This window comes from Balaenoptera borealis (assembly GCF_965194805.1).
Source record: "Balaenoptera borealis genome assembly, chromosome: 5".
NCBI classification, from domain to species: Eukaryota; Metazoa; Chordata; class Mammalia; order Artiodactyla; family Balaenopteridae; genus Balaenoptera; species Balaenoptera borealis.
The window spans coordinates 55881116-55905264 of NC_138862.1; the positions used below are offsets into that span (position 1 = coordinate 55881116).

The 24149-nt window shown below is 34.9% G+C and overlaps 1 protein-coding gene across 10 annotated transcripts in view; it reads left to right on the forward strand.

The window, feature by feature from the left end:
- The window catches only part of DZIP3 (DAZ interacting zinc finger protein 3), a 114978-nt gene that overhangs the window by 41288 nt on the left and 49541 nt on the right, over positions 1 to 24149 (forward strand). For 8 of the 10 annotated variants that reach the window (XR_014245357.1, XM_082394645.1, XM_082394643.1 and 5 more), the window contains 7 exons: positions 1062 to 1154; positions 1946 to 1998; positions 9872 to 9948; positions 11620 to 12237; positions 14093 to 14125; positions 15207 to 15376; positions 16158 to 16202. Coding sequence is in view for 9 of the 10 variants with exons in the window: in XM_082394645.1 (XP_082250771.1) it covers positions 1062 to 1154; positions 1946 to 1998; positions 9872 to 9948; positions 11620 to 12237; positions 14093 to 14125; positions 15207 to 15376; positions 16158 to 16202 (1089 nt within the window). In the remaining variant the exon portion in view is untranslated. The remainder of the gene's footprint in view (positions 1 to 1061; positions 1155 to 1945; positions 1999 to 9871; positions 9949 to 11619; positions 12238 to 14092; positions 14126 to 15206; positions 15377 to 16157; positions 16203 to 24149) is intronic. The other 2 variants (XM_082394646.1, XM_082394639.1) reach the window with 2 other exon arrangements.

Genomic DNA, 24149 nt, shown 5'->3' on the forward strand with positions numbered 1-24149 from the left:
AGGGAACTAAGATCCCTCAAGCCATGCAGCATGGCCAAACAAACAAACAAACAAACAAAACAGCAAAAAACAAAACAAAAAAACCCAAAATATATTGGTATTATTTATATTTGCCTAAAGTCATATAACTAAATTGAATTCTTTGCCGCTAAAATTAAAGTAGAAACCAAAAGCCCAATTCTATATTAATTACTCTTTAATGAGGTAATGGCCCTAAGTTGGGTCTATAATGTTTGGTTCTAGAGTGTTTACATTGTGCAAACAGCAGAAAACACTTATAAAGGAATTGTGGTGGAACAGAAAGAGCACTGTATATGAAGTTGAGAGCTCCGAGTTCAAGTCCAGACTGAACCACTTACTAGTTTTCTTTGCACTAGGCTGAAACTCATTTTTCTAAGCCATATAGTGAGAATAGTAATACCTACTTTATAAGTTTGTTATGAGGGTTAACAGGTAAAACAGATAAACTTGCACTGTACATTGTAAAAATCATTATATAAAGCATTATTCATTTTTTAAGCAGTGTGTAAATACTTTTCACTTTCTTTGATTATTAGGGCAATCCATTTTGCTCAACTTTAGAAAGAGATGTAAAAGAAAACTAAGTAACTTAACCAGAGGAAATAACAAGGTCAGAATCAGAAAAAGGACTCAAATTCGTTTTCCCTGGAATCCTCGTATATCTAATAGAAATTCAGTATTCCTTTTTGCACTTACTTAATTAGTATATTTTACTTGAAGTTGCTTTTATTGGGGCCGGCAAATACATTTTAGTTTGCAATATAACTACTTGAAGATTTTGAAGTAGAAATGATGAGAGAGAAAAGTGTAGTCATAAATTTTAAATAGGAAATCCATTGGTATAAGAAATGGACTGTCTTTGAACAGGTAACTCTCAAATGTTTATTCACATCTTTTGTTTTACTGTCTAGCAATATCTGCTTCTAACTTTATTTAAATATAATCAGTCTTGCACATCAGCGGGTTTTTTCTGTTTTTATTGTTTGTATTATTTTTTTCTATTGATAACTTATTGTTTTTTTTTCTATTGATAACTTTAGAGTTTTAGTGGGAAAAAATGTTTGAAGGAAGGATGTACAGGTGACATGGTAAGGATGCTGCAATGTGAGGTACCTGGAATTGTCAAAATTTTGGTGAGTATCTTTCTCTTATTTTTTTGCTTTCCTTCACTGGAATGATGTTTTTGACTTCAAATGGATTTGGGAATTGTAGTAATAGTATTCTAGCCATATTCTCTTTGATGGGACTAAGCTCTCTAACCTTTTTATTGCATTGATTTCTCCAAAGTAGTATTTAAGTGGTACTTAAGAATAAGAAAATTTTAAAAATAAAGACACACACACATACACACACAGAAACAGAAACAGACAAAGCAGGCCATGGCTGTAGCAATGAGGAAAGTCTTTATCATGAACAAAGGATGATAATCTAATTCTGTTCCACCTATGGTTAAAAATAATTTTAGATTTTCTGAACACTTTTTTAGTCTCTAAGCATCTTCCTATAAAAATATCTATAGAACATCTCATAGAGTAGCTGTTACATAAGATGCACTTAAATGGTATCCATTTTATTTTTTTAATTAATGAAATATCTTGTTGAATTTTCAGTTAATTAGTAAACAGACCAAAATTATAAATAGGAATATATATATTTTTTAATGTTTAGTATGGTCTTCTTGTATTTTAGATTTGACATTTAAATCCTATAGTGATATAAAGTAGAACTAGTTTTTAAGACCAACTTTAGTCTGTTATTTGATTAAGATTGTTTACAGCTTGTTTCTTCTGTTTTATTTGTTTTTTATTCACTATAGCTTCGTTCTCATTGTTTTCTTTCAAATATTAAGTCTAAGAAGTAACATTAAAGAATCTTGAAAATTGAACTACTTTAGGGCTATTTTTTTTTTTTTCATCACTTGCAGTTTGAAGTTGTGAGAAAGGATGAATATATAACCATTGAAAATTTAGGAGCAAGGTAAGCTTGAAATTAAATATTCTACTTTTTTTTGAGCATGTATGTATTTTTCAGTTGCTTCTTTCTTCTGTGTTTTCTGTTACTTTCTGGAGCTCCATTAAACTTAAAGACAGTATCAGTTGTGTGAAAAAATTGTATTTAATTGACATTTGTCTACCCCTTTGCCCCCCACTTTGTAGACTTTTAAATTCTAAAGCAGGAAAGTAGAAATGTGAATACTTTTCCCTTAAGTATGAAAAGAATCCTTTCCTGAAAACCAAACATATTTTTCTTAAAGTTATTTAAATTAGATTGTTATGATATAAAAACTTTCTCCTAGCTTTCAAAACTCATTCAAGCCTCCAGGCTTGTCTGACAATTAGAATCATCCTGTTTCTTAGATGAGAAAGCTGTATTGCAGAGGAATATATAAGCTGGGAATTCATAGAGGTGTAGACTGTTGCTATTGAAATTAGAAATTTCAATATAAAACTTATCCTAATCCATTGATTCTCTTTTCTTCTGTTTAAAATGTCTACCATTTTTTAATCTACCAGGGTTATTACATTGATATCTAAGTTTTCCCTATGAGCTAATGAAACCCAAATCTTTACCTCTGCTGTAGATCTCACTCTTAAAAATCTAGGTCTGTCTACCTGCATGCTAAAGATTTCCATTTTTATTTTTCAAAAAGATCTATAGTTCAGTATGCCCACAACTAGACTCACAATATTTCTTCCCAGTTACAGTTGCTCTGTAACTTTTTTTAGGTCCAATCAATTCAACTTCTTAAATATATTGTACATGCCTCCTTACTTCTGCCCCTGTGCTTCCACTAAGCTAAAGTTATTTTTTTTACTTTTTTTTAACATCTTTATCGGAGCATAATTGCTTTACAGTGTTGTTAGTTGCTGCTGTGTAACAAAGTGAATCAGCTATATGTATACATATATCCCCATATCTCCTCCCTCTTTTATTTGGAATTCTGAAAACAGCTTCTAAACCCGTCTTTTTTGTCTCCAGTCTTACCTTTCTTCAGTCTGACTGTTCAAGTCTATTGAACAGTCTGTTCAGCCATCAAAATCACTTTTCTAAAAAAAAAATGGAAATATTTCACTTCTCTGCTTGAAAATCTTTCAGAGGCTTCTCATTGCTCTCAATTAAGTTCAGGCTCGTTAGCTTGGCTCTTTAGTCACCTTGGTCCCTGCTGTACTCACTAGTGTCATCTCTTGTCATTCTGGTTTTTTTTACTATATATACACCAGCTATACTGAGCTTCTTTTAGTTCTTAAGTGTGCCATCTGTTTTACCTCTAGGACTTGCCTACAATACGCCATTCCTTTGACTTTGCCTGGTTAAAACTTCCAGAAAGTCGTTTTTACTTTGCATTAGGTGTTTCAATCACATATTCCCTTTACTTCTCCTATTAAAACATTTACTAAGTTCTGTTACACTTTCTAGGCTCTCTTCTCCATTTGACTATAGCCTCCATGAGGGCAAGAACTTTAACTTGCTTACTGCTATATTCCCAGTACATAACCTAATGCCTGGCATATAGCTGGTACCCAATAAATACATGACAGATGTAGAGATTCTAACTTCCATTATTCTACAATGAGTATGTTACTTTTGTTTGACAGGCAATTAACTTATTTGGAGATGAACTGTGAACCTGTTTTCCTTGGATGGTGGTTCCAGTCTCAATTCAGAACTTCAGCCTTTAGCTGAGCTGCTTTGAGTCTGTTCCACACATATGGTTCAGCAGTCAGTCAGAGATGTGGCCGGAAAAAATTGGGGGATCTCTTCTCTGACTTTCCTTTCTGGGATTCCCCCACACTCTTCAGCAGCCGTGGTTCCATGGCTTCAATTTTCTGGTTCCTTCAGCCAAGGAGACCTTTGTTTTCTACCATGGTATACTTAGCCTCAGGCTCAAAGCTCTAAAATTGGTGAACTTAATTTCATACAGTCCTCTTCTCTTCTCCCCGAGCATATACCCCCTACAGCAGAGTTGGTTTGTTTCTCTACTCTCTGTGCCTTCAAGGAGTTGCTTTTTGTAATTTGCCTAAGTTTTATAGTTATTTTCTGTGGGAAAACCCTCTGATAATTGGACCTTATTACCAAAAGTGGAAGAGCTACCTCATGAGGTTTCGTGAATGAATGACAAAAAAGTTTGGTTGTTTTTTAACATTAAAATGCTTCATTGTTATTAAAATATGCATAAATAAAAGCTCACAAAATATAATTGCAGAGTTTAAAAATGAATTATGAAGCAGACAGTCTTGTGGCTCCACCCATATAGAATTTTGTCAGCACCCCAGAAGCACTCACTGTTCCCCTCTCCCCCAGCTCATCCTCTTCCTAGGTAACTGTTATCCTGACCTTCACAGTAATCATCTCCTTGCTTTCTTGATAAATGTACTAATTATAAATGCATTTCTAAACACTGAATTTTTTTATAGGTCAGTTTTTCAGGCTATAGCTCATATACAGTAAAATTCACTTTTTAAAAATATACGTTTTAAATGATTTTATTTTTATACAGCCGAGTAACCACTACCATGATCAAGAGTATTTCCATCATCCGAAGTTTCTCTAAAATCTCTTACATAGTCATTCCCCACTCCAACTTCCAAACCCTGGTAACCACTGATATGATTTCTGTTCTGATTAATATTGCTTTTTTCTGACTATCCTCTAGTAGGAAAGCCTTTTGCATCTGAATTTTTTTTAACTTAGCATAATGCTTTTGAGATTCATCCTTGTTATTGCATGTATCAGTAGTTTCATTTTTGTTTGTTGTTGAGTAGTCTTCCTTTGTATAGAGTACCATAACTTATTTATTCATTTAACAGTTGATGACATTTGAGTTGTTTCTGGTTTTAGGCTGTTATAAATAAAGCTGCTATAAATATTCATGAGTTACTCTTTGTATAGATATATGCTTTCATTTCTCTTGGATAAATTCCTAGGATCAGGATTGCTGAGTCATATGGTATGTGTTTAATGTTATAAGAAACTGCCAAACTGTTTTCAAAGTAGCTGTACATTTTGTTATTCTCACCAGCATAATAAGAGAATTCTAGTTTCTCTGCATTCTCTCCAGCACTTGGTATTATCAATTTTAAACATTTCAGCCATGTTAAAAGATGTGTAATGGTATCTTACTGTGGTTTTAATTTGCATTCGCTTAAATTTTCAAAACTATTTTTTTATTTTAGATCCTTTGCTATTACATGATAAATCTTAGAAACACCTTATAAATTTCTCCAAACTTCTTGCTGAGATTTCGATTGCATTGAATTTGTAGATCAATTTGGGGATGATTTACATCTTAACAATATTGAGACTTCCCATCCGTGAAGATGGTGTATAATTAATTTCACTTAATTGGGTCTTCTTTGATGCCTCTCAGGAATGTTTTGTAGTCTTCTGTGTATATAGTCTTATTTGTACAATCTTATAAATATTTTGTTAGATTATCCATGTATATTTGACTTTTTATGTTATTGCAAATGATAATTTTAAAATTTCAATTTCTAGTTATTTGTGTTATACAGAATTGATTGGTGTCTATTGATCTTGTATCCTGTGACTTGATACTTAATAATTTTAATATCGTTTATAGATTCTTTGAGGTTTTCTACAAATGATCATGTCATCTATACATAAAGACAACTTTATTTCTTTTTTTGCAATCTGTATGCTTTTTGTTTATTTTCCCTTACTTATTGCATGGTCTAGGTCCTCTAGTACAATGTTGAATACACTTGTGAGAGCAGACATCTTTGCCTTTTCTAGATCTTAGGAAGAAGTCTTCAGTTTTTCACGATTTAGTATGCTGTTAGCTGTAGAATTTTTACAGATACCCTTTTTTAGGTTGAAGAGATTCTTTTTTCATCCTACTTCTCTGAAAATTTTTATCATGAATGGATAGTGAACTAATGCTTTTCTGCATGCATTGAGACGATCATATGGTTTTCTTCTTCTTCTTTAATCTGTTAATATGTTGAATTACATCAATTTATTTTCAAATGTTGAATCAACTTTGCTTTCCAAGAATAAATAGCAATTGGTCATGATCTATTTATTTTTTTCATATTGCTGCTGGTCTTTTAATTTCTAGCTTTATTGAGCTATAACTGGCATATAACATTGTGTAGGTTTAAGATGTACAACATGATGATTTTATATATATGTATATATGAAACAATTACCACCATAAGTTTAGTTAACACATCCATCACCTCACATAGATGTTTTTGTGTGATGGGAACTTTTAAGATCTACTTTCTTAACAACTTTCAAGTATTCAATATAGCATTGTTAACTATAGTCACATGCTGTACTTTGGACCCCTGGTTTGTACCTTTTGACCCCTTTACCCCTTTTCCATGCCCCACCCCCACCCCTGGCAACCACCAGTCTACTCTGTGTTTCTGAGTTCAGGGTTTTTTAGCTCTCACATATAAATGAGATCATATAGTATTTGTCTTTCTCTGTTTGGCTTATTTCACTTAGCTTAATGCCTTCCAAGTTCATCCATGTTATCACATATGGCAGGATTTCCTTTTTATGGCTGAATAATATTCCATGGTATATATATGCCACATTTTCTTTATCTATTCATACATTAACAGACACTTAAGTTGTTTTCCATGTTTTGGCTATTGTAAATAATGCTTCAATGAACATGGGGGTGTAGGTATCTCTTTGAGACAGAGATCGTATTTCCTTTGGACATATAATATATACCCAGAAGTGGGATTGCTGGATCAATTCTATTTTTAATTTTTTGAGGAACTTCTATACTGTTTCCCCTAGTGGCTCTATCGACAGGTGTGAAGTAATATCTCATTGTAGTTTTGATTTGCATTTTTCTGATGATTGGTGATGTTGAGCATCTTTTCCTGTACCTGTTGGCCATTTTATATCTTCTTTGGAAAAATGTTTATTCAAGTTCTTTGCCTTTTTAAATTGGATTATTTATTTATTTGCTGTTGAATTGTATGGCTTCCTTATATATTTTAGATATTAACCCATAATCAGATATATGATTTGCAGATATTTTCTCCTGTTCTGTAGGTTGCCTTTTCATTTTGTTGACTGTTTCTTTCACTGTGCAGAAGCTTTTTAGTTTGATGTAGTCCCACTTATTTATTTTTGCATGTGCTTTTGATGTCAAATTAAAAAAATCATTGCCAAGACTGATTTCAAGGCAATGTTGCTTTTCTCTCTACTTTCAAAGGTCTCTCTTTGTCTTTTACTTTTGTCAGTTTAATTATAATGCATTTCGATGTAGTCTTTTTCAGGCTCAACCCATTTGTGGTCCTTTGAGCCTTGTGAATCTGGATGTCTATTTCTCACCTTAAGTTTGGGGAAGGGACATTATTTCTTTAAATACTCTTTCCATCCCTTTCTCTTTCTCTTCTCCTTCTGGGATTACCATACTAGTATATTGTTTCTCTTATTGTTGTCCCATACATCCCGTAATCTTTCTTTACTCGTTTCATTCTTTGTTCTTCTTCCACCTCTGATTGGGGTAATTTCAAATGATCTGTCTTTGAGTTCACTGATTCTTTCTTTTGCTTGATCAAGTCTTGTTGAAGCTCTCTATTATATTTTTCAGTTCAGTCAGTGTATTCTTCAACTCTAGGACTTCTGGGTTTTTTTTTTCTTTATGGTTTCTATTTCTTTGTTGACCTTTTAATTTTGTTCATGCATTGTTTTCCTAATTTCAGTTAGTTGTGTGTTCTTGTAGTTCACTGAACTTCTTTAATAGGATTATTCTGAATTCTTTGCACTGTCTATAGATCTCCATTTCTTTAGGGTCACTTATTGGAAGTTTATTAGTTTCTTGTGGTGGCATCATATTACCTGATTCTTCATGATCTTTGTATACTTGCATTGGTATCTGCACATTTGAATACATGGTCTCCACTTGCAGACTTTACAGGTTTGTTTTGGCAGGGAAAGACCTTCACCAATCAGCTTGTAGCATCTACAGGTAAATAGAACTTCCCACAGGGTTTTCTAGTTCTGTGAAGCCACTGTCTGTGCTCTGAGGTTGGGAGTGGGGTGCTATTGGGTGGGGCTAATGGCTGGGTTCCATGTTCAAGTGGGGCTGCTGGGTGGGCTCTTGGGTCAAGTCGGGCTGATGGCTATGTTGTGGTCAGGTGGGGTTACTAGCTGTGCTCTGTAATCACCTCTGGTTGGGCACATTCACAGGCTTTGTTCCCTGACTGGGTGTTGTCACCGGTTGGATTCTGTGATTGGGCAGGGTTGCAGGGCATGCTCTGCAATTGTTCCTGGTCAGGTGGGGCTTCAAGGTGTGCTTCCTGAGCAGATGGAAACAGTGGCTGGATTCTGCATTCAGGTGGGGCCACAGGCCAGGCTTCATGGTCAGATGAGATGTCAGGCTGTACTTTGCAATCAGGCAGGACCACAGGCTGTGCCCCAAAGTTGGGCAGGGCCACAGGATGGGCTTTGCAATCAGATAGGTTGTTCGTTGTGCTCTGCTTTTGGGTGAGGTGTGGCCTTCAGCTGTACCCCACATTTCGGTGGGGCAGAAAATGTTAGGGTTGCTGTCTGGATTCCTTGGTGTAATGGGACCAGAGGCTGTCCTCTGATGTTGGGCAGGTTACTAGCTGGGCTCCCTGCTTGAGTGATTACATAGGTAGCATTCAGCAGGGCTGTATCTGGGCTCTGCTGCTGCATTAGGTATTAGGCTGGGTTCTGCAACTGGAAAGTACCTTAGGTTGGGCTCTGAGGCTGCTCAGGGTCACTGTTCTGGCTTCCTGATTATCCAGGGCCAGGGGCTATGCTCAATAGTTAGGTATGGCAACTGGATTGACTCCCTGCCCAGGTGGGCTGTAGGATATGCTTCGTGGTTGCTAGGTATATGTGGGCATGCTTCCCAGAGGAGTGAGAGCTCGAAGTTTCTCCCTTGTCTGAGTGGGCCATAGTATGTGCTCTGTACCGACTGGCCATCTATAGCCATATTTCCCAGAGAAGTGGGACTGGAGACTGTGCTTAAGAGTTAAGTGGAAGTGCGAAATTTGCTCCTTTGCCCATGCAAGCTGTAGGATGTGCTCCATAATTGGTATGGCTGAACTGTTTCCCGCAGTGCTTTTATCAATTTACACTCCCACTTCAAGTGTAGGAGAATTCCTTTTACTCAGTATCTTTGCCAGTACTTTATGTTGTTAGAGTTTAAAGTGTTTTCAATGTAGTAGCTGATTGGCAGTGTTATGCTGGTGCTGGAGGTAAAATCAGTTAACAACAACCACCACCAAACCAACATCTCTGTCCTTTTTTTTTTTTTTTTTGTATTGTTTTCTGTGGGAGAGTTCATTTCAAAGCCAAGCCACAAGTTTTTTCATCTGTTTCATAGCAGCATTTACTTAGTGTTTAGTCTATTTAATAAATTTTGCTACTTTTTCCCTCAATTTTTTTCTAATTATTTGTATTGATGCTATGCCAGTTTCTTTCTTTCTCTCTTTTTTAATCAGTAGTCATTAAATAAGTTGAGTTTTCTTGGAATAGTTATTGGTAAGAAGGTGCTGTGGTGGAGGAGGGTCTGGGAGGAGTTCCAGATTTGCTGCCTTTTTACAGTGCAAAGATTTCTTTTTTCCTACTACCAAATAGTCTTCTTGCAAATAAGCTAGTCATGTGATTCTTTTTGTATGAAATCTAGCAATTCTACTTGCCTCTGAATTCTAATGAAAGTGGCAATGTTGGGTTGTTACTGTTGGTGTTTTTTATTTGTTCATTTATTTTTCTCCTTTGCTTTTAAATTATTTCCAGAAGGAGGAGAAGAAAATGCTCACTGACTTAGCCATGTTGATACCAGAAATCTTGACTGACTTTTTTAACCTAATTTTTTTTCCATTTGCAGTTACAAAAAGTTGATGTCTCTGAAAATAGATGATACCGATATAAGACCGAAGATCAGTTTAAAATTTGGTACAAAAGGTATATTTTACTTTCATATGTCTCCTGTTGAAAACTGTGTTAAAAATTTTGACTTGCTCTGTAAAGTATCATGCCATTAACAACCGTGTGTTTATTTGAGTTTGTCATTCGCTGGGCTTGGGTTTACACTAACAAACATCACTTGGTGTAGGTTTGGAATTCATGGACAGAAAGATCAGCAGGTGTACGGGTATCACATTACCTTGCATCTATAGAGAGGTTTGCTGAGTTTGGTGCATAGCTGTGACTACACAGATTGAGCTTCAGCTAATGTTCCCTACCAACTCCTCACTTGTTGCATTCCCTGTTAAAAGGGTGAAATGGAAAGAATGAACATTTGGGGCTCAAGGCCAGGTAGTCTAAACTTAGGTGCCAGCTCTTCAGGAGTGTGCTAGGAAATGCCAGCTGCTCAGCACTTGGAGAGCTTAAGGGTTCCTGGACCCATGGAAGAGTAGTCTGGTGGCATTCCTTCTTGCTAGGGAGAATGGATGTCCCTGATCCTAGCCAGCTTCTTATTTGTCAGCCCAGAGAAAACTCCTTGAGTCATTTGCTTTGTAACCTTGCTTGCCTCCACAGTTTATGTCAAGTATATCAAACAACAATATTACTTTAAAACTCTTTTGAAACACAGAATCATGAAGGATAAAATAATAAAGTTGTACTTTATAATAAACACATATTTTATTAGTTTAAAAAATATACCATCATATACCAAATTCTTATTACTTTCTAATTCACCTCAGTCTACTTTCCTCTTTTGGAAGTGCTACTAAACCAGAAAAATATCAAATAGTTCAGTCTCATGCCTTATTCCATTTCATTGATGAAATACCTACTTAATCATTAATTTATTTTTTGAAAGGATAAGAACAAGAGGTTCATAAGATCAGTGTGTCTCAAACTTTAATATATATTTGAATCATCTGTGATTTTGTTGAAATGTCGGTGCCAATTCAGTATCTCTGGGGTGAGACCTGAGATTCTGTATTTCTAGCAGGCTCCCACGTGGCTGCTGCTGCTGCTGCTGCTGGTCGGTGGACTGTACTTGAGAAGCAAGGCATTAAATCACTTTATGTTTCTTGCTATCGTCCTGCATTGTCTAATACAGTAGTCACTAGCCATATGTGGCTGTTTAAACTTAAACTCATTAAAATTAGATAAAGTTTCAAACTCAGTTCCTTTGTCAGACAAGCAGCATTTCCACTGTTCAGTGGCTAGTGGACAGTGAAAATCTAAAATATTTTCATCACAAAAAGTTTTACTGGACAATGCTGATTAAGATAAAATATAATTGCCTAAGTAAAATATAACTAAACACTGGCAGTTACCATTCTTGACAGTCTTCAGAATTTTCAAAGGCTTAATACTTTTATGCCATTTGGTGGCCAAAGCTCATTTACTTGAACAAAACCCTGGATGGTTGAAAGCCTTCTATAGTGATTAGTTTTTGTGATTACTTTTGCTTGGAACATACTGTTTTTGTTTTGATTTTTTGACAGCTAGACAGATAGCAGCATGCTTATTGAGCACTGGCTGTGACAAAGCACTGTACTGTACTTCATTCTTTTGGAATAGTGCCTGTCCTACAGGAGCTTAGGATGTAATGCAAGAAATCACATAGAAAAAGAGCATTAATGTGGAATCTTTTGACTTCTCAAAATTCATTTTCAGATGAAATGCCTATCTTCAAACTTGATTATAATTATTTCTATCATCTGCTTCATATAATTATTGTTTCTGGTACTGACATTGTTCGGCAAATATTTGATGAGGCTATGCCACCCCCTCTTTTGAAAAAAGAGCTTCTTATACACAAGAATGTACTGGAACCCTACTACAACCATCTTTGGACCAATCACCCTTTGGGTGGAGCATGGCATCTGCTTTATCCCCCAAACAAGGAGCTTCCACAGTCCAAACAGTTTGACTTATACCTCCTATTAGCTCTCATAAAACATTTGAATGTGTTCCCTGCACCCAAAAATGGCTGGAATATGGAACCACTATCTTCTGATCTCTCTAAGTCTGCAGACATCCTGAGGCTGTGCAAATACAGGGATATCCTCCTTAGTGAGATTTTGATGAATGGTCTCACTGAGTCACAATTCAATTCAATTTGGAAAAAAGTTTCAGATATTCTTCTGCGCCTTGGGATGAAGCAAGAAGATATTGACAAAGTGAAGGAGAATCCCATTGAGAATATCTCCCTTGATTACCATCAGCTGTCCATCTACCTAGGCATACCAGTACCAGAAATCATTCAGAGGATGTTATCCTGCTATCAACAAGGTACAAAATAATTATTTACTTAAGCCAGTAAACCTTCACTGAGTGTCTGCTATGTGCCAGATACAGTGCTAAGGGTAGGAGATTCAGTGAGCTCACATTCTTGAGAGAATATCCTCATCAAGAAGCTAATAGAAATTACAGTGCTAGAGATGTTTCCAGAATACCATGGGAAATTCTAGCCTAAGAGAATCCAAAAAGGCTTTCTGGAGATATAATATCTAAGGAGTTCTTAAATGACATGTAAAAGTTAGCCAAGTGAAGAAGATGGAGAAGGATGTTTCAGAAGGAAACAAGAGCAAAGGTACAGAAACATAAAAATATATTATAGTACAAGGAACTAAAAAGTTTGGCAATACTGAGATTAAAGTAGGGGAGAGTTCATAGAATACATTGAAGAGGATTTCTCTTGCCATGTTGAGGAATTTGTGTTTTCAAAAAGGAATTGTTGAATATTTTTAAGTAGAGGAGTTTTATCACTTCTACAAAATGAAGGATGCCTAAAACCATGAAATACAGGTACTGAGTATTTCAAGAATGCCCTTTTAGACACCATGAGTGTATGTTTCTCCTTTCTATCAGAACCTTGACTTTTGTTTAAAAGTTTGGTCATAGGTAATTTTAAAAATCAGATAACATTTATGCAAGGTCTAAGGTTGTCTAAGGTTGTCTAAGGTTGGCGGTGGCCATTCCCAAATATTATTTGTTGTTATGGGGAAGACTTCAGACCTCCTCTCCACATTCCAGGGTAGCTTCTCAGCTGTCATGGTGGAAAGCCATGTCAACATCACTGAAACCCTTGCTGTGTTATTCTAGGTGAATTTTCCTGGTCCCAAGTTATTAGTCATACTACCTGGTGAGCAACTGATGATCACACTGATGCTATTTAAATATATAACTTTCCAAGTTTCTAGTAATTGTTGACCTGGTCCAGATTTTCTTCAGCGATAATTGCTAGGCCCCAATCCCACTCCTTTTGCTAAGGCTCTGGGATTCCATTGTGTTTTCCTACTTAACCTTTAAGAGCTTTCTTTGAAGATAAAAGAAGAGAATGCTGAGTTTGATGCTATAAGAAAGTTAGGCAAGCACCCTTGACTTGTAAATTGGCTTATAAATTAGAGGCTTTTCTTTTTTACATTTACTCTATTAAGATTTTGAATGACAAAAACTTATGAGAATAAAAATATTTGGGAAAGTGAGTTGAGCAATAAATTCAAGGTATTTCAAACAGTTTTCACTCTGAAAGTCTAACGAGCTTATTGCTCAAGTCCCTTTAATAGAGGCTTTCCTAGTATCTTATATGTCTTCCCTAGTAGTTACTACAGTTTTGGATTTCATTTGTATATCTGATTATTTGATTAATATCCATTGTCCCCACTAAATCTCTTTGACGGTTATCTTTTTTCTCACCATTCAAACTCTAGAGCCTAACACAGCCTGATATATCATAGGTGCTTAATAAATATTAATGGGCAAGCAGAGAGAGTGCTCATCAGGATTTTGCTTAAAAAAAGGCTCAAACTTTCAATGGAGGTTTGCTTCATGATTGACTATTACTTCATGACCTTAGACTGTAAATTGTAAAAATTTGCTTCTTGGTTTAAAGTGCTTGTGTTCTAGGCATTATCTATTATGAACTATCTTTTTTTTAAACCTTTCTTTCTCTAAACATGGGTTTATAACCTTTATGTTATAATCTAATTATGCCTTGTTTAAACTGGATTCGTGAGTGAAGCTGGTTATTTTTAGTTATAATATTTATTGGTGCAGTGTAAAAAATCTTCCGGTTTTTCTTAGTCTGATATTTGTTGGTTACATTTGCAATTATATATCTAAATTTTTTCTTTATGTATCATAGGAATTGCTCTACAGTCAATAACGGGCAGTCAACGTAAGTATGTTTAAAAACCAAATGCCTAAGTGACCTTTCAACCCAGGATAGCTAAGGGGCACCTATAGATTTTTACTCGGTCAGATAAACTGTATGATAAACTGTAATTGTTTGTTATAAGCTCGGAAAATTATATGGTCAGATTACTACTGGTCAGCTGAATCTAGTATGAGCCTTTATTTTGCCTTTGTCTTAATGCATGTGCCCTAGGGTTTACCCTAACAGAGTATTTTAACTTTTGACACACAGGGCACTTCAACAGGCAAAAATGTCTACCTGCTTGCTCTGCCTGCTCATATATGCTACTGTTTAGCTTATGTAACTTTTATCTGGTTAACTATCCATTGTTAAGCTATATACTTTTCTGCCAGGTGGTGAGTTGCTAATTTTTAAATTTCTATTTATGTACTGTTGGTGTTTTTAAAATGGAATTCAAATTCTGCAATTAAAATTACACTTAAGAAAATAACACCATGGGTTTTGTTTGGAGTAAAATTATACTTAAGAAAGTAACCCAATGGGTTTTGTTTGGACCATCTGTGACCAGTCAAATGAAGTCCACAAGTTTAGATATTGAATCTCTGGAGCAGTATCAAGGATCATGGTATCAAATAAGTCACATAATTGGGGGCTGATACCCTTTAACAACCTTTGATTATAAAAAAGAAGAAAAAAGGGAAAAAAAATACATCTAGCTTTTCCTTCTCTTCTTTATGTTTCAGACTTATGCCCTAAAATAATGCTAGTTGCAATATTTAATAAGGTCAATGTCAGGATACTCAAAAACTTAGTATTTAGAATTGACTTAAGTTCTACATTATCTATATCTATAGTCTGCTTAAGATAACAGTCAGGTATCTTAGCATTTGAGTTTATATTGATTGGTCTCAGGCTAGTATATGTACCTGTTATTTGGTCATTGATAAATGGGCATTTTTTTTTTCATTTAGTATTTGAACAGAGTAAGATGTCTTCTATTTCTGGGGTGGTGTTATGGGGGGGAGTAAATATATTTAAGATAGTGATAAGAGACTAAAATTATATGCATCCAGACTTTGAGTGTTTTGGTTTTAATATTTAGGTATTGAAATAGAAGAGTTACAAAATGAAGAAGAAGAACTAAGTCCACCTCTTATGGAGTACAATATAAATGTGAAATCAATCCCTGAAATACAGTTAGCAGAAATGAATAAAGATGGGGCATCGATACCCAGTGAATCTTCAACAGAATCTATTAAAGATCTCCAGGAAGTATAAGTGCTCATTAATATTTGAATTAGAAGAACTTAATCAAGGCTTTTAGTTTGTTGCATGTGCTATTCTTAAAGCCTCCCAGACAATCTTAGTTTATATTTATCATAGTGTTTACACAGAGCTTTAATTGGAATGGTTCCTTTCCCAATACTTTCTTCCATAATCTTTCCTGCCTTAACCATATATTTTGGCAGCATTTATTGAACACTTATTATGTGCCTGGCACATGTTTCTTCATCCTGAGTGGTGGAATGGATGTGGGAGGTTAACAGAAAGTAGAAGAAAGCATAGTGGGGAATAGAAGGAGAGAGAAAGGAAGAGAAAACAGGGATATTTCAATGCTGTTTACACAGAGGTAGAATTAAACCATCCAGGATGTATTTCTTTACAGATAAGTGGTAACAGATATTATGTAGTCACTAAATTCTTCCTAGGCTTAATTTTTCATCTAATGGACCTGAATATGTTGATTTTTTTTAAGGTGCCTTCCTCCTCTGTTAGTCATGCATGCACGTGTGCAAGTGAGGACCTCTGAGCTCTTTTCAGTAGCCTACTTATTGACATTATATGTTGTTCCTTTATACATCAGTGATTTCTCAAGCAGAAGACTGAGATTAAAATTAAGATGAAAATAATTTTCCATAGCATCTAGAAGGAAAGTATGATCTATATTAGAAAATAAAAGATCCCAGTGGTTAGAGGAAATACATTTTGTAAAATAATCCATTGTGCAGTTTGAATTGCATATTAAACAAATGATTTATTTCTTACCTATCAGGTTAAGAGTAAACCAAAGAAAAAGAAAAAGACCAAGAATAAAAAGGTAAGAGGCTATATTAGCGTTATAATAGAGGAATATCTGATTATGAACACTTGGTTTAATACATGGTTTTACTATTAGTTAGAACTTAAAATTAGTCCAAGTAGACATGTAGCACAAATGACTTATAAATGTTCATAGCTTATTGAATATATGATTATAGAGAAGTCTATGTAAGATTCTGAAAATGATTTAAACTTACAGTATGCCCTACTTTACTTCCCTAAATCGTAATTTATACATTTAAATATATAAGTAAAGAAACTGAATTAGTCACTTGGACATTTCACTAATTTCTGTGTACCACTCTCATTTTAAAAAATGCCTACTCTGTTTTAAACACAGCTTCTTTTCATATTTTTACAGATAAGTTCAGAAACATTTTTCAAAACCTAAGAAATCTTGATTTTCTCCTTTGTGTCTAACACTCTGCCAACAATGCAATAATGTACAAAAATGGTACAAATCCAAGAAGCTTCTTTATGCCTCTTCCTGTTATTTTAGAGTTGTAAAATGAACAAGTTATGATCTGTAGCGCAGTTTTAGCAAGAAGTCTCTTAATAGCTTGAAAAATTACAAGAGAAAGTCAAGAGTTTTTTTTATTGGCTTAATTCTTTAAAGTTAAGACTTTATTATTTTAGAGCAATTTTTTTGGTTTAGAGCAAAATTGAGAGGAAGATACAGAGATTTCCCATATACCTCCTGCGCCAACACATGCACAGCCTCTTCAACCAAAATTCCCCAGCAGAGTGGTACATTTGTTACAATTGAGGGACCTAAACTGGTATATCATAATTATCCAAAGTCCATACTTTACATTTTGGTTCACTCTTGTTGTTGTACATTCCTATGGATTTGGACTCAAGATAATTTTTTTATTAAGCATATAGCTAACAGCTATGCTATGTAAGCTTTACTGTGAAAAATATGTTATTTTCTGGCTTGAAACATATATTTAAAGTCTAGATTATATTCTAAACTGAGTGAGAATATTTGCCCAACTACAATCTGATAAGTTCATGTTATTAGTCATTTGGAAGTATACACAAACTTTAGTCATAAATGAAATTTTACACAATGAAAGTAAGTTTACAAAATACTTACTGAGGTACACAACAAAATAAAGATTATTTTATACTCCGATCAGTAAAATGTCAATATAATTTTCATATTTTTCAAAAGTTATTTTGAAAATTAATTTTTTTAAATAAATTGTTTTTAAAAGACATGAGTATGAATATTTTTTCTTACTTTTAGACCATTCATATATAATAAAACACAACCTGATTCATTAGTTTAGCTGCTATTTTTTATTTTTGCCAAAACATTGGTAAGTTCCAGGTCTAATACTGCATAAGGCTGACCAAGTAAATCTACAGCTATTAGACCACAAATCTAAGCTCCAAGGGTTACAGTGTGTCTCTTCCTTACTTCCAAAAGATTAAAATATGGTAATACTTGGATTCTCAATTTTAGCTAAATGGAAAGCCCCACTTCTATGTCAAATTGAAATTAAACAGGGAATAAACATAAGCAGAAATAATGTAAATGCTACTTAAAATTTATACACTAGTAATATTAAAAATTCCTTATTAAAGTCAGCAACTATCTAGGAATTTTTTTGTTTTTTTTAAACATCCTAAGTTTACTTCCAATTTATTTTATTAAAAAAACTGAGAGGGCTTCCCTGGTGGCGCAGTGGTTGAGAATCTGCCTGCTAATGCAGGGGACACGGGTTCGAGCCCTGGTCTGGGAAGATCCCACATGCCGCGGAGCAGCTGGGCCCGTGAGCCACAATTACTGAGCCTGCGTGTCTGGAGCCTGTGCTCCGCAGCGAGAGAGGCCGCGATAGTGAGAGGCCCGCGCACAGCGATGAAGAGTGGCTCCCACTTGCCACAACTAGAGAAAGCCCTCGCACAGAAACGAAGACCCAACATAGCCATAAATTAAAAATAAATACATAAATAAAAATTTAAAAAAAAAAAAAAACTGAGATACTTTGAAAATAAACTAATTTGATATCAAGATAAAATTTCAGCATCAGAAGAGAGATCTTGTATCTTATATCTTTTATCGAAATTTTGAAGTATAAACCTAAAAAATGCTGAAAATTTTTCATATGACTATTTCATATACAATAGTCCTAGTCATATACTCAATTACTGTTATAGAAGCAAAGAATTGTCTAGTATAATGTAAGCAACCAATTATAAAAAGCTGAGTCAATCAAATTCTCTTATCAAGAGTTCTCCTCATGAAAAATTCTAGCATATAGAAGTTTGTTAGTGTTATACAGAGTGACTATAAAGTCCTTATGTGTGAAATTATGTCCTCTGTTAGTTATTTGATTTTCAGCCTGTCTACCTAACAATAGTTGAGGTCCTAAAAACAACTATCAGGGATTCTCTGGATGAAGATGATGATAAAATAAAATTTGTGTAGCAAATAGAGAGGACAATAAGATAACTTCTACCTCTTCTAACTAGTATGTATAGAGGTATAAATAACTCTTTTGAGAGTTCATTAGTTCTTTCTTCCCAATTCCATTCCCTACTCAGAGGGACTGAGGGTTAGGAATAGAAAAGGAAGGTAAAGCAGATAGCAGAAGAATAGAATGCTTTGTGATTGAAGCCTTGGGGAAAAAAGAAATATGGCAGGAAATAAATCAAGCTCTTCAAAGTGGATGTCACCTCTAAAGGGAAGTTGCTGAGATGCATGTAAGACAGGCATGAAGTTGTCCTGGAAAGAGCTTAAAAGGAGTTTTAGAAATACAGGTATCTCCCGCTTTTCGAAATTCACTTTACGCCACTTCGTTTTTATGAAAGACCTGCATTAGTATCTGTTTGTGCTAACCAAAAGAAATCTGAAGAGGATTTTTGCTTATACAAAAAAAAGGTACAGACTAACCTCATTTTATTGCACTTTGCTTTATTGCACTTTGCAGATACTGTATTTTTTACAAATTGAAGGTTTGTGGCAACCCTGCATCAAGCAAGTTGGCACCATTTTTCCAACAGCATTTGCTCACTTTGTGTTTCTGTGTCGCATTTTGGTAATTCTCACAACATTTCAAACTTTTTCATTATTATTATTTTATTATGGTGATTGGTGATCAGTGATCTTTTTTTTTAGGTATAGTTGATTTACAATATTATATTAGTTTTGAGTATACAACATAGTGATTCAAAATTTTTACTGATTATACTCCATTCAAAGTTATTATAAAATATTGGCTATAGTCCCTGTGCTGTACAATATATCCTTTTAGTTTATTTATTTTATACATAGTAGTTTGTACATCTTAATCCTCTACCCCTATAATGTCCCTCCCCGCTTCCCTCTCCCCATTGGTAACCACTAGTTTGTCCTCTATATCTTTGAGTCTGTTTCTGTTTTGTTATATTTATTCATTTGTTTTATTTTTTAGATTCCAAATGTAAGTGATAGCATATAGCATTTGTCTTTCTCTGTCTGACTTATTTCACTAATCATAATACTCTCTAGGTCCATCCATGTTGTTGCAAGTGGTAAAATTTCATTCTCTTATATGGCTGAGTAGTATTCCATTATGTATATATACCATATTTTCTTTACCCATTCATCTGTTGATGGACACTTAGGTTGCTTCCATATCTTGGCTATCATAAATAATGCTGCTATGAACATTGTGGTGCATGTATCTTTTCAAATTAGTGTTTTTATTTTCTCTGGCTGTACACTCAGGAGTGGAATTGCTGGATCATGTGGTAGTTGTATTTTTGGTTTCTTGAGCAACCTCTGTACCGTTTTCCATAGTGGCTGCACCAATTTCCATTCCTACCAAAGGTGTACAGTGTTCCTTTTCTCCACATCCTTGCTGACATTTGTTATTTGTGGTCTTTTTGATTATAGCCATTTTGACACATGTGAGGTGATATCTCATTGTGGTTTTGATTTGCATTTCTCTGATGATTTGCAATGTTGAGCATCTTTTCATGTGCCTGTTGGCCATCTGTATGTCTTCTGAAGAAAAATGTCTATTCAGGTCTTCTGTTCATTATTTAATCAGATTGTTTGGGGTTTTTTTGTTTTTTTTTTTTTAATATTGAGTTGTATGAACTGTCTGTTTTGGATATTAACCCAGTTTTGGTCATATAATTTGCAAATATTTTCTCCCATTCAGTAGGTTATCTTTTCATTTTGTTGATGGTTTCCTTTGCTGTGCAAAAGCTTTTAAATTTAATTAGGTCCCATTTGTTAATTTTTGCTTTTCTTTCCTTTGCCTTAGGAGACAGATCCAAAAAAAATATTGTTACAATTTATGTCAAAGAGTGCTCTGCCTATGTGTTTTTCTAGGGGTTTTATAGTTTCTGGTCCTAAATTTAAGTCTTTAATCCATTTTGAGTTTATTTTTGTATATGGGGTGAGAAAATGTTCTAATTTCAGTCTTTTACATGTAGCTGTTCAGTTGTTCCAGCACTACTTATTGAAGAGAATGTCATTTCCCCATTGCATATTCTTTTTTTTTTTTTTTTTGCTGAGTTTAAGATAAATGTTTATTCAAAGCAAGGTATATTTAATTTTTAAAACTTCCTCTAAAGTTAAAAAAAATTATGAAAATCATGAAAAGGCATACATTTTTAAAGCTATAGTCTTGTAAATATATGCAAGCCTGTTTTCAGGTGGTATAACAGTCATTTTAAACAAAAAAATCAGAAAATATCACCTCCGAAACAAAAAACCAAGTCTTCACCCCCTTTTTTTTTCTTTTTTATTAACATTTTATTATTATTATTATTTTTTACACACACACTGTATTTTATTTTTACAAGAGATAAATAGACTGACACCAAGCATTGTACATGGATGACCGCAACAAAAGCAACAATGATTGCCATTACCAAACATGAAACACACTCATACTATGTCATAATATTGACATTCAGTCCAGTAATCCTCCACTGTAACAGCTCCTTTACTTTGCAGTGAAAATTGATTTGTATGTTCTTTGCCTCTGAGTCCTTGTGGGATTTTTTTTTTTTTTAATTCAGACAGAAAGTCACAAAAATTATACTCATCCTCATCAGTTCACTCAGTCCCATGTAATTAATTTTTTTTTTCATCTTGATCTTTTGTTAGCACTTTTATGAGTTCATCAGTTTTTCATTAGAGTTCTGAAAATGCTCATTCATTCAGTTCAGCAGTACAGTCAGTTACCAGAAACCTGTAATTGTCAGAGTCTTTTCCATGAATTTCTTGAAGATGAAACCCTTTTATAGGAACATATTTGCAAAAGCATCAGAGTACACCCAGAACTGTCTGTAAATGACAAAAGGCTTAAAAATGACCACGGTTAAAGATTTGATGAAAGTTCATAATAATGCAGTTGACAAGAAAATTAGTTATTTCTGAGATATACATTTTAAAGTAATAACTAGGATTATGACTTATAACATTATACCAGAACATATAAGATTTTTAGAAATTTCATGTAATGTCTGAAACATTTATATTAACATATTTCCATACAAATAACCCAATGAAAGTTTAGTATTAGTTGTTTTGTTTGTTTGTTTTTTTATACTGCAGGTTCTTATTAGTCATCAATTTTATACACATCAGTGTATACATGTCAATCCCAATCGCCCAATTCATCACACCACCATCCCCACCCCACTGCAGTTTTCCCCCCTTGGTGTCCATATGTCTGTTCTCTACATCTGTGTCTCAACTTTGCATATCCCATTGCATATTCTTGCCTCCTTTGTCATAGATTACTTGATCATAAGTGTGTGGGTTTATTCATGGGTGGCTCTCTATCCTATTCATTTGATCCATGTGTCTATTTCTGTGCCAGTACCATACTGTTTTGATTACTGTAGCTTTGTAGTACAGTCTGAAGTCAGGGAGCATGATACCTCCAGCTCTGTTTTTCTTTCTCAGGATTGTTTTGGCTATTCAGGGTCTTTGAATTTTCATACAAATTTTAGAATTATTTGTTTTAGTTCTGTGAAAAATGCCATTGGCATTTTGATAGGGATTGCATTGAATCTGTAACTTGCTTGTAGTATGGTCATTTTAATAATAGTAATTCTTCCAATCTGTGAACATGGTATATCTACCCATCACTTTGTGTTACCTTCAATTTCTTTCATCAGTAGCTTTAGTTTTCCAAGTACAGGCCTTTTACCTCCGTGTATTTATTCCTAGGTATTTCATTATTTTTGATGCTATGGTAAATGGGATTGTTTTCTCAATTTCTCTCTCTGATATTGCTTTGTTAGTGTACAGAAATGCAACAGATTTCTTTTTTTTTTTAATTTATTTATTTACTTATTTATTTTTGGCTGTGTTGGGTCTTCGTTTCTGTGCGAGGGCTTTCTCTAGTTGCGGCGAGCAGGGGCCACTCTTCATTGCGGTGTGCGGGCCTCTCACTATCGTGACCTCTCTTGTTGTGGAGCACAGGCTCCAGACGTGCAGGCTCAGTAGTTGTGGCTCACGGGCCCAGTTGCTCCGCGGCATGTGGGATCTTCCCAGACCAGGGCTCAAACCTGTGTCCCCTACATTGGCAGGCAGATTCTCAACCACTGCACCACCAGGGAAGCCCTGCAACAGATTTCTGTATATTAATTTTGTATCCTGTGACTTTACTGAATTCACTGATAAGCTCTAGTAGTTTTCTAGTGGTGTTTTTAGGGTTTTCTATGTATAATATCATGTCATCTTCAAACAGTAACAGTTTTACTACCTCCCTTCCAATTTGTATTATTTTTATTTCTTTTTCTTGTCTGTGGCTAGGACTTCCAAAATTGCGTTGAGTAGAACTAGCAAGAGTGGGCATCATTGTCTTGTTCCTGACGCTTTCAGCTTTTCACCATTGAGTATGATGTTAGCTGTGGACTTATCATATATGGCCTTTATTTTGTTGAGGTATATTCCCTCTGTACCTACTTTGTGGAGAAATTTTATCATAAACAGATGTTGAGTTTTGTCAAAAGCTTTCTCTACATCTCTTGGGATGATCATATGATTTTTATTCTTCAGTTTATTAATGTGGTATATCACATTGATCGATTTGTGGATAGTGAACCATCTTTGTATCCCTGGGATAAATCCCACTTGAAGTGATCAGTGATCTTTGGTGTTACTATTGTAATTTATATATTTTGGGATTCCACAAACCATGCCCATATAAGGTGGCCACCTTAAAAGATAAATGTGTGTATTCTGACTGCTCTACCAACCAGCCGTTCCCTCATCTCTCTCCCTCTCCTTGGGTTTTCTTATTCCCTGAGAGGCAACAATATTGAAAAAGACCAATTAATAACCCTACAAAGGCCTCTAAGTGTTCAAATGAAAGGAAGAGTTGCAGGTCTCTCACTTTGAATCAAAAGCTAGAAATGACCAACCTTAGAGAGGAAGTTATGTTGAAAGCTGGGATAGGCCAAAAGCTAGGCCTCTTGTGCCAAACAGTTAGCCACGTTGTGAATGCAAAGGAAAAGTTCTTGAAGTAAATTAAAGAGCTACTCCAGTGAACACAGGAATGGTAAGGAAGTGAAACAGCCTTATTGCTGATAAGGAGAAAATTTCAGTATTCTGGATAGAAGATTAAACCAGCCACAACATTCCCTTCAACCAAAGCCTAATCTAGAACAAGGCCCTAACTCTCTTCAATTCTGTAAAGGCTGAGAGAGGTGAGGAAGCTGCAGAAGAAACGTTTGAAGCCAGCGGAGGTTGGTTCATGAGGTTTAAGGAAAGAAGCCATCTCCATAACTTCAGAGTACAAGGTGAAGCAACAAGCGCTGATGCAGAAGCTGCAGCAAGTTATCCAGAAGATCTAGCTAATATAATGAATGAAGGTGACTATACTAAACAACAGATTTTTCAGTGTAGACAAAACAGCCTTCTATTGGAAGAAGATGCCATCTAGGGCTTTCATAGCTAAAGAGGAGAAGTAATACCTGGCTTCAA